Source organism: Biomphalaria glabrata, chromosome 5, assembly GCF_947242115.1.
Source record: "Biomphalaria glabrata chromosome 5, xgBioGlab47.1, whole genome shotgun sequence".
Lineage (NCBI taxonomy): Eukaryota > Metazoa > Mollusca > Gastropoda > Planorbidae > Biomphalaria > Biomphalaria glabrata.
This window is the reverse complement of record NC_074715.1, coordinates 43,533,957-43,544,525: the sequence shown is the minus strand read 5'-3', so window position 1 is coordinate 43,544,525 and position 10,569 is coordinate 43,533,957. Positions and strand designations below refer to the sequence as shown.

General features: G+C 32.7%; 1 protein-coding gene across 10 annotated transcripts; it reads right to left on the bottom strand.

Moving 5' to 3' along the window:
* Positions 1-788: 788 nt before the first annotated feature.
* On the bottom strand, positions 789-10,554 carry LOC106063715 (protein-L-isoaspartate O-methyltransferase domain-containing protein 1-like). 10 transcript variants are annotated; one of them, XM_056029743.1, is made up of 6 exons: positions 10,466-10,554; positions 8,161-8,329; positions 7,355-7,676; positions 5,301-5,575; positions 4,277-4,397; positions 789-4,128 (listed from the first exon to the last, which is right to left on the bottom strand). In XM_056029743.1, exons 3-6 carry the CDS (start codon positions 7,659-7,661, stop codon positions 2,972-2,974), a joined length of 1,860 nt encoding a protein of 619 aa, XP_055885718.1. In that variant the 5' UTR covers positions 7,662-7,676; positions 8,161-8,329; positions 10,466-10,554; the 3' UTR covers positions 789-2,971. The 10 variants fall into 10 exon arrangements, with proteins under 10 accessions (XP_055885718.1, XP_055885712.1, XP_055885713.1 ...); XM_056029737.1 differs by having other exon boundaries at positions 10,374-10,529; XM_056029738.1 differs by having other exon boundaries at positions 8,161-8,272; positions 10,374-10,529.
* Positions 10,555-10,569: the final 15 nt, after the last annotated feature.

The following is a 10,569-nucleotide window of genomic DNA, read 5'->3' as shown; positions in this document are numbered from 1 at the left end:
GTTAGCCAGCTAATATGATGCATACATGATGACTAGATTTTTTTTTTTATCATACTCTATCTTGAGAAAGGGCCCACCAACATATTCTTGAACCCAGACCCACGAGTACCTTGCTGTGGCACTGGGTCTTACTGCCTTAATGGTATGTTCTTGTGCAGTTGTTTAGACTGAGTAAAGATATTAACAATTTCTCTTGTATTTTTTTGAGGTTGTATCCTTATAAGTTTTAAATATGGTGTCAGAAGGGAAACATTTTATTACAAAAATATTTTTAAATTAATGTGTGAATACTTTTTTTTCAAACTGTGTTTGTAAAGTGCATCTATCATGCTTTAGCATGCACATCACTTTTGGGAACAAGTTGGAAAAGGGGGGGGGCAGGAGTTGATTATCTTAGAGGTTTCCATGCTGCCTACGGTCGGCTTGAGACCCCTTGATAGGCAGGTACAGCATCCTTTTTAGACCTTGTGATCTGTGAACAAGGGTGTCTGGCCAGCAAATTACCAACCACCTTTATATTTTGCTGATTAATGTCAGGTATCCATTTGATTCAGGAGAAAATCCTATCCCTGTCTTTACCAGGATTCAAACCTGACACCTCTCAGTTGGGAAGCTAATCCATTTACCACTCAGCCACACTATTTGTTGCTAAGCAATTTATGCCACTTAGCCAAACAGACATGAAGACACTTGTTTTTAGATTTTTACTTAAACGGGCTAAATTTAGATGAAGTTACTTTATAATAAAAGATGGATATGAATGTAAATAATAATTTAAATTATCAAAGTAATTTATTCGAACGAAATCTTTATTATCTAAGAAGTGGTCTATTTACATGTTTAAAACTAATAAGCAATTAATAACCAAATATTTACACTTTCAAAACTAAGCATAGCAGTAGAATAAAAATAATCTTAAATTTCATACAAGCAAATGATTAATATAGATCTAATGTTAATACACTGGTTTAACCCATGACAATATGTACACAAATATTATAAATACTTAGGACCAGTTTGTAACTTTCATTCAAAAAAACAAGAACAAGTCTTTAAATACCATCAAAGCTACACAATTCTAAACTAATACATTTATATCAAAGTCCTTTTTATGAAAGTTGGATTAATCTATTGTCATTAACCAATGTATTCATAAAAATCAGAAATTAAAGAAATTTAAAAAAAAAGTAGCCTCTTTATATTACTGCATTAATACAGTTTTTAGTCACAATATAAATATACAAACAAAAATTGTTTAGAAAATGTTGTAAACAAGATCAATAAAAATTGAAAATGCAAATTATACTATCAAAATAGTAGACTCCTAGTCGTATTGAAAACAAAAGTCAAAGTAAGTTAAAACTTATTAATGTGAAATATTCTAATGAATCAAACAAGCAAATAAGAAAAAAATTAAAGAAACATAAGATTATAATGCCATGCTTATATCAATTCAGTAAGTGAAAACGATGTACCATATGTGGACAAAAAAACAACAATAACATTTCAACATATTTTAAATGATTCATTTCAGTTCAGTGAATTTAGAATAATTTAATTTTTAATTCAATGAACAATAATTGCTGTCTTGAAACACTTTTAATAAAGAAAAATTGAAAGACTTGAGGATAATTTTAACAAATGTACAAATTTACATCTCAATATATTGCCACAGCCATTTCACAATAGCCAAGTCATTTAGGGCAGGTTTCAAGTTGATTGTGATAGTTAATATTTACAGCATTGGAGATTTGTATATAATGGAGACAAATCCATAAATAGCAAGCTTTTTTTTTTGTTGTATTTGGGGTAGAGATTAGAGAAGTAAAGTTAAACAATACATTGTAAAACTATGTAATAACTCTTGCACTTTTGAACACTGCAGAATCAAACTAAAACTTATATTTCAAAACAAACCATTGGTATGAAAATCTCCAATATGAAATATTGTCAAAACTAATTGACCTATTTTTCTTTTGATTGTTTTATTGATAAATTAAACTTTTAAAAAGTGGTGGAAGTGTAAAACACTTTTTTTTGTTTTTCTGAAACAAACTCTTGAATCTAATACAACTTTCAAAGATTGTTGTGCAGTGACATTGACAATATAATGAAGATTTTTTGTTTTGTCCGTAAATGTATCCAAAATCAATGCTCACCATAGAAAGAACATGATACGAGCAAAGCACATCAAAGAAGGAAAGGATCAGGGAGACTAAGGCAAAGAGGATGATGTGAAGTAGAGCCTGTCAAACGCTGAGGGATTGGAACTCACCTTGACTCATTGTTTACCTCCCTTTCATTTCCCTGATGTTTCCTTGTTCTACTAGAGTGCTAAATGATAAGTTTCCTCAAGTTATACAACTGCATTTCAAGACTCAATACAATTTGATGAACAGAACATTCAATGTGTGACTGATGAAACAAATATATATTTACTTAATATTGAGTGGCGCAAAGGATGGATATAATCAAGTGAAAAATACTTAGTCAACACCACATTAAAGTTCTGCTTATTATGTGTTTACAACTTGCGCAAAAAATTACAAGAAACATTTTTCTAAAACTACATTAACAATCTTTATACATGAAAATTCCATCACAAAACAATCAATACATGTTCCTTCAAAAAATATACAAGAGTATAAACAACGAAGTCAAACAAAACAGCATTGTAACAGAAGAAATTAAAACACTTACTGTCACTACTATTTTGAGATAGATTATAACAAAATCGTCCGGAGGTCATTTAATGTTTATTTTTTTGCAAGAAATCGACAAATCAAAAAATTGGTCTTCAACAAATCTTAAGCATTTTGTATTCATTTGAGACATTTGTGTATCTACTTTTTTTGTGTTTACAGGTCTAAGACTGCAAAAGGAAAATAAGCAAAATTCTTAAGAGAATAATTTATGGGTTTAACATTAATTATTTTTTAAACCATTTTTCTACAATCAAAGTCCGAGTAAATTATCTGTAATAAAGAATAAAGGCTTTCAGTGTACTTGGAATGGGAAGAGAGTTAACTTTATCTTTCAAATAAGCTGAGAAATCTGGCTCACTAGGGTTATCATCAGTATTTATTTCCTCTTCTTCTTCAATGCCTTTCTTTTCTTCCCCATTGTCCATGTCAATAAGACATTTTTTATTTTCAGACTCATGGCTGTCTTCATTATCATCTATGTCCATCCACCCAGGATCATCATCATCTGGTATTTCTTTGTTCTCAGAATCAGCGGACGATACATCCATGCGATCTTTGAAAGAACCCTGGTTAGAATGGTGGGATCCCACAGGCAAGGCATCATCACCAAGTGAGCCGAAACCCGAAGTTTCAGATGTATCAGCACTGGTGCTGTATGAAGTTGTGATGGCACGTGGCTGTGTCAATGGTCCAGTCTGAGCTGCCATGTGTATGCCTTGAGATTTAACATCTGGTTTTGATATTAAAACTTCATCATCAGAAGACTGGGAAATACTTCTGTTAGAAGAAGAGCTGGCAGATATTCTCTCAAGACTATCAAAGGTGAAATTGTTGGATCTGTAAGCCGTGTCTCCAGAACGTTTCTTATTTTTTTCACTTCCATTTTTCAATGTGTCTGATACATTTTTTAGCTTCTTATCATTTTTTTCAACATCATTTGCTTCTGATTGATTTTCTGTTAATGCTGGTTCAATCTCTTCATCAAGCTTATCAACATGCTTATTTCCATTAAAATCTTGCATTTTTGAGGTGGCACTGGAACTGGTTACTAACGACTCACTCTCTGACAGATCTGAATCTACCTCATGGCTTTCCAGCTTGGGCTCAGGCCTCAGGTTTATTTCCCTTGATCTCCGCAAAACACTGGTGTGATGCTGCAGCTGTACATCAAGATCATCATCACTTGTGTCAATATCAGAGTCATTTCGATCAAATGCTTCCAAAATCATAAGTGCCCCTGTTGTTGGCAAAATGTCCAATGGATATCTGTCCTCATTTATATTAAGCATGGCAGTACGGCGTCGCCTTTTCTTTTTAGACTTCGAGTATTTTCTTGGAGGTAGTTGAAAGTTAAAAGTAACACGGATAGCATTCCGAATAATTATACGACACATATACTGCAACGATAGAGGATTCACTTCAGCTGTAAACAAAAATGGTGAGATATGATAATATTGCTAAATTGTACATAGTACTTGTGTAAAAATGAATTAATACAATGATTTCAATAGAAAACATATTATGAGATCAGCTGTGTAGCTAGTAGAAAAACAATTGTTGTTAATACTCACGTAAAATAACAGGGTTGGCATCTGCCTGACCTGGTTTTGGCTGAACTAGTGAAGCAAAGGATACTGGCAAAACATTTGTTGAAGTAAATTCTGTCTCACTTATCCTCTTTATTTTTAATAACTAAACAAGAAAAACAAAAAAAAAATTTTTTTTTTTAATAAAACAAAGCTAAGTGCAATTGTATCAATTAGTATGGATTAGTCGTAATTAATTTGTAATAGATCTAGACTAACAATAATAAATCTGTGCAATTAGAAAATATTTTTTTCCAATTGTTTTTGTTTAGCCTAATTTCATGCTTTTAGCTTTCTCAATGCGCTATAATCCTGTCGCTTGTCTGGACCAGTTGGGAAAGGAGGGGGGGGGGGGGAGAAGGGGGTATCTGGATGAATGTAACTTATATCGCCTTTTAAATGCATTTTAAAAAAAGTTGTACGACTTGAAATCGAACTCAGGGCTCTAGCCTCCACAAGAGGCCTAATTAAACTTATACCCCACATCTGTCAAGTACAGTTTTATTTTGTTCGATACCAAACAAAATAATTAATTACCAATAGTTAATTGAATGATTTTTTTTAAAATTGATTCTTGTTTTGTCAGGTACAAGAAATAATTTTGCAAAATACAAAATCTATATTTGAGAACCAAGGCTGACATGTTCAGATGTTTTAGTCTAATTACAAAGTATTTTTAGAGAAAGCATGAGAGAGAAAAATCCCTAATTAAAATTTACCAACAGTGTAAAACACTGTAAAACACTATGTCAAAAATAGTAGATAATTCTTTAAATCTCTGTAACCCTGTAACTTTCAGACAAAAATGCTATCGGAGCTCCATGACATGTGTCCATTCATAAATTAAGTAAAAAAAAACAACATATTTAAGATAGATAGGGCTTAATTTTTAGCACTATATATGACTGTTTTGTAGCATTTAAATATTTTTTGTGTATCTATTAAATAAACACTGTACAATGACTGAAATCAAATTTACATTACTATTTGATTATCAAAAGAGGTAAACCTGATCTCCCACAGGTATCACCAATATTCCAGTCACTTTGATCATATTCTGAATGGCATTTTTTAATTCAGGTGGGCATGCTGCTCCACAGTAGACTCTGTCATACAAGCGATTTTCTGGTGCCAGGTTTAAACAATTGCCAACCACAAATTGAGGTTCGCATAGTTCAATATCATCAAACCTTTGACATGTGCTTATGAAACTTTCCAGCTTATCCATGGCATATTTCACATTATCAGAATGAAGCTCAACACCATGGTTTACACCATAAGGTCCTGAAAATAACGCAAAAGAAATATTTATTGATAATCAATTTATTGATGGAATAATCATGAACATGAAACTATGTCTGTGGATTGTTGTATTGCTTGTACTGGTATTTGTATCAGCAATTGTAATCATGTTTGTATTCGTACTGTGGTCTGTTGTCATACATAAATGTGTATATTACCCCTTGCAAAAAAATGTAATCATTCTTTTTATTGAAATACAACTTTTTCTTACAAGGTCTTGTTTTAAATCAGTTTATTGCAATTTATTTCTAGATCCATTTTAATCTAGTAATACTAGTATTACATATCAGTTGAGAATTGAGAGATCTAGCCAAAGATCTTTTAGACCATAAATTGGATAGTTAAACCAAGTTCCACTAATTCATCAGTAACATGGAAATATTGGATATCTTTCTTTAATAGAGTCAGAGTGATGGTAGGAGTTAGTGAAGCTGAAATTCGATTTTTTTTTTAGAAACCCCAGTGCAGAACTCAAAAAGTCGCTAATGCCTTCTATCTTATCTTATCTTATATGATACAGACATTACTTCAAAAAAGAAGATGATTATGTTCTACGCGTCATGCTTTTAGTCATGCATATTAACCAATGACCTAAATTCCGCCAAGCCACTGGTTTTCCTGGCTAGCTCAGGCAATCCATTCCATGCTCTAATAGCACTAGGGAAGAAGGAGTATTTGTACAAATTTGTCCTAGCATATGGAACGAGGAATGTGCCTTTATCTTTGTGTCTTTCTGAGTATTTTATTAAATTTTGTTTTTGTATTTGAAGAGTATGGTTCAGTGTTTTATGTATAATTGCTACTTTACTATTAAGTCTTCTATCCTGAAGGCTTTCTAAATTTAGTGATTTTACTAAAGGTGTTACTCTAGTCAAATGTAAATATTCGTTTGTTATGAATCTCACTGCTCTATTTTGTATCTGTTCCAGTTTCTTAATGTTTTCTTGAGTTGAGGGGTCCCAAACAGAGGATGCATATTCTATTATTGGCCTAACCAAGGTTAAATAACATTTTAGTTTTATGTTCTTATTTGATTTATAGAAATTTCTTTTAATAAATCCTAATGCTTTGTTTGATTTTTTGATAGCTTCTTCAATATGGGGATTCCATGACAGTTTTTCATGTATTATAACACCAAGGTATTTTGCGTTTTTAGTCTGTGTTACTGGTTTATCATGAACAAGATAAGTGGAATTAATTTGTTTTAATTTTTTTGGTACTCTTAATAACTGACATTTTTCTGGGTGGAAAGACATGCTACAATTTGATTCCCATTTCTGTAATTCATCTAATTCTCTTTGTAAAATTTCTGTGTTTTATGTTGTTTTTATTGTTCTATATATTATGCAATCATCTGCAAATAATCTGGCTATAGTTCCTGAACTAATGCAATTTGGTAAATCATTTATGTAAATTAAAAATAGTAGTGGACCTTAGACTGTTCCTTGTGGTACACCTGAGTTTACTGTACTGGTGTTGATTTAGAGCCATTTATCAGGTTACAACTCTTTGGTGCTGGCTGCTGGACTCAGTCACCAATATAAGTTTATGACTATCCCTTTTAAGAAATTGTTTTTAACTTTGATATCATATAGCCAAAATTGCATCATAGTGTTTAGCAACTAAAACAAGTGTTACTGAAATGTATAAAGATGAAAGTTATAAAATGTGGCGTTTTGGTGTGTATATGATTATTTTTAGCCATGATAAGTTTTAGATAAACTAACTTAAAATATTTTTTTTTTAATGGGAAGGGAGTACCTATCATGAGTCCAACCATAGTACTTAGATATCCTGTTCCACTGCCAAGGTTCAGAAATGACAAGCCTTGCTTCAACTCCAGCGCCTCCATAACTTCTGAGTAGATGCAAGGAGCAGACAAATGCAGGGTGCCACTTTTCCAAGCTAAGTCTTTATATGCATTATCTCTGCATTCTGGCAAATAGTAATGAGCCCTGTCCACAATCCGAAAAACTTGTTCAACTTCAGGTGTTTTAATGTAGTTAGACTCCCTTAGATTATCAATAAGCTCATCATTGTCTTGCCCAGAACTAACAGCTCCTCCCATATTTACTGGTAAATTCTGAAAGTACACAAAAATAATTCAATTGTGTAAAAAACTGAGGTAATGGCATTATAGATTTAATTATCTACTGAAAATTTATCAAATAAATAATTAGTCTCAAAATCTCTTAGGCTCCTAAAAATTACAGAGAATTCAATATTCATAAAATTTTATTAGGAATTGATTATTATAAATGGGAAGTCATATATATTTAATGTCTTGTTGTGATAATTTATGCTTTAAATCAGGAGCTTTCACATTTTTTTTCAAACGGAACACTTCACATGTTCAGAAAATTTAGTGGAACACTTTAAACATTTTTTTTTTAAGTTGGGTAAATTCCTAAAATTAAAAAAATTATTATTTAACAATTATGACAAAATATGACTTTGTGACTACACATTGTAAGAAAACCTTGCTTTACATAAAAAGGTTTTAGAAAATGGAAGTATAACAATGATAGCTTATTTTAAAATGATGAGGTACTCTTCTGAATACTTACTCAGATCTTTTGAAAGATGATTTTTTTGTAATGAAAATCACTAATACTTCAATTGCACTTAAACCTACTGGTTTATATGTCAAGGAAAATGGATTCTGAGTCCAGGAATCATCTGCAATAGTTTTTGAAAACTACTGCACAAGAATTGACAATAAGTTATGTTGGTGTTCTAAAAATAGATTGGATCATTTTGATTTTCAATCACAATTGACTGCTGATGACTCTTAAGCTACTTTCTGTATATGTATGAAATTCAACAGCCATTATCTTTCTTTCCTATTACTACTATGTAAATATTCTAATTTTTTAGAAATACATATTCAGGTATCACAAAACACTACAGTTTTGAAATACTGGCTTTAAATTACTACTTGTAAAGGAACAGATAAATTATCCTTTAAGCAATAGTCTTATGATGATGTGTCTCTATATTAGAATCTGCTTTTTTTAAAATCTAAACATACAAAAACAATATAGGGTGTTAAAAAATAAAATAAAATATCATATAATGTAAAATAAAAGCAACTTGTTAGAGAAATTGCAATTGGGAAATGATGGTAGAGATTTTCAAGTTGTGAAGGCCTAGCTGGTTATCCTGCTGAGGCCTTGATGACTGAACAAGAAACATATAAAGAAATGAAAAAAAGAGAGCTATAATGGCACTGCTACTGATGTACCTGCTAGGAGTACTCTAATGAGCCGGAAGATCAAGACAACATTGGGTCTAGATCCAAGACTGTTTCTATGGACCTTAAAAACTTCTATCTCTGCCAGTACCCATGAGGGAAATTTGAATTTTGATAACAGCACACTGGCATTTAAAAAACTATATGTTGAGCGCCTTGAATGGAGAATGCGAATGCCAAGAAATCCAGCAACAATTAAGGTTTGGACCTACAAACATTTGCCTCTGTTTTTCCCACCATCATCATCATCAACATCAAACTCCATTTGAGTGAGTGCTTGAGAGGCTCAAATCCTCTGTTGAAAAAAGCCCTGGACAGAAACCCTGCTGTCTTGCATAGTGCATACATGTCACCATACAGGTTGAGAATTTTTGGTTTCCCAGACCAGTCGAGATGAAGATCAGCATGTTTAGGGCAGTCAAAGAGAATATGAGGCATGGTTTCGTCTTCTTTCTCACAGCGGGGGCACCGTGAATCAACATTTGGCCATAGCCGTGAGAAATATGAGCCAACAGGACATTGGCCCGTCCTGCACTGTGCTATAATAGCTTGCTCAGGCCTGGACAGCCTCCACCACAGGAAAGTGCAGTCAGGGCACCTCATGTACTCCCAGACTCCACAGGCTTTGTGGGACTTGTTCCAGCACTCAAACCACTTTTCCATTTCTGTTTTTTTAATTATAGCCAGAGCATGATGAAAACTTACAGCCTGTTCGGTGGTTGGAATTTTACCTCCCTGGTGGGCCAAGGAATCTGCAATAGTGTTGCCAGTCACACCTATGTGACTCGGTACCCACTGCATTATTACAGGGGTGCCATAGCGTTGCTATATGTTGTGTGAAGCCATGATGACAGTGTTGATATTGGGTGGCCATGGTCCAGGGCATTGCAAAGCCTGTAGTACAGCTTTTGAGTCAGTGACCACAACAATCTACTATGTTGCTCTCAAATGTCGCAGAGTTGAGAGTCAATGACCTTATAAAGGCTTCACAGACTGCCATGATCAATATTGATATATATTTATATGATCTAGATTATATTTCTATGATTAAGATAAGATAATTTTTATTGATCCAATCAAATGGAAATTCAGTTTGACTACAATTTAACTGACAACCTCAGCATAACGATTGTTATATTGTACAATAACAATATAGATCTTATGATGTCTTATCTTCTTATGATACAGACGTTACTTCAAAAAAGAAGATGAGATGCACATAGGCCTACGAACAACATTCACGAAACACATACAATGATACACACTCACAACCAGCGCTTTAAATGGCATTAGTGATTAAGAATCTTAGTCGTCTTAGAATGGCATTAATAAAACTAAAACAATGGCTGAAAATAAGTAATAAGGATACAAGAATCTAGATCTAATAATATGCGCAACAAAAAAATAATAGCATTCTATATATCAATATATGAATAAAGAATAATTATAATACATTATTTAGGATGTAGAAATCAAGATTTAGAATCTAGTTAGTTTTTAAAACATGCATTTTCAATGTAACAGTACTAGGTCAAGATCTATGTAACTGATCAGCAGTGAGCGAAAAATACACGAATGATCTGGTCGGTAATAATGAACAATCAAAATTATAGATCTACATTCTGCAGTGGCCTAAAAAAAAAAGTGGTCACAGTGAAGGCTGCAAAACCAAAACAACAACATTATGACGTCAAAATTAACATAACTATTTAAAACTAAGCTT

Excerpts from the sequence above, each read along its gene's own strand:
- LOC106063715 (XM_056029743.1), bottom strand. The coding sequence starts at position 7,661 with ATGGGAGGAGCTGTTAGTTCTGGGCAAGACAATGATGAGCTTATTGAT. Across the intron at positions 5,576-7,354 it reads TATGGTTGGACTCATGATAG|GACCTTATGGTGTAAACCAT; the intron begins GTACTCCCTTCC and ends CGTTATTTTCAG. Across the intron at positions 4,398-5,300 it reads TGATACCTGTGGGAGATCAG|TTATTAAAAATAAAGAGGAT; the intron begins GTTTACCTCTTT and ends TTTCTTGTTTAG.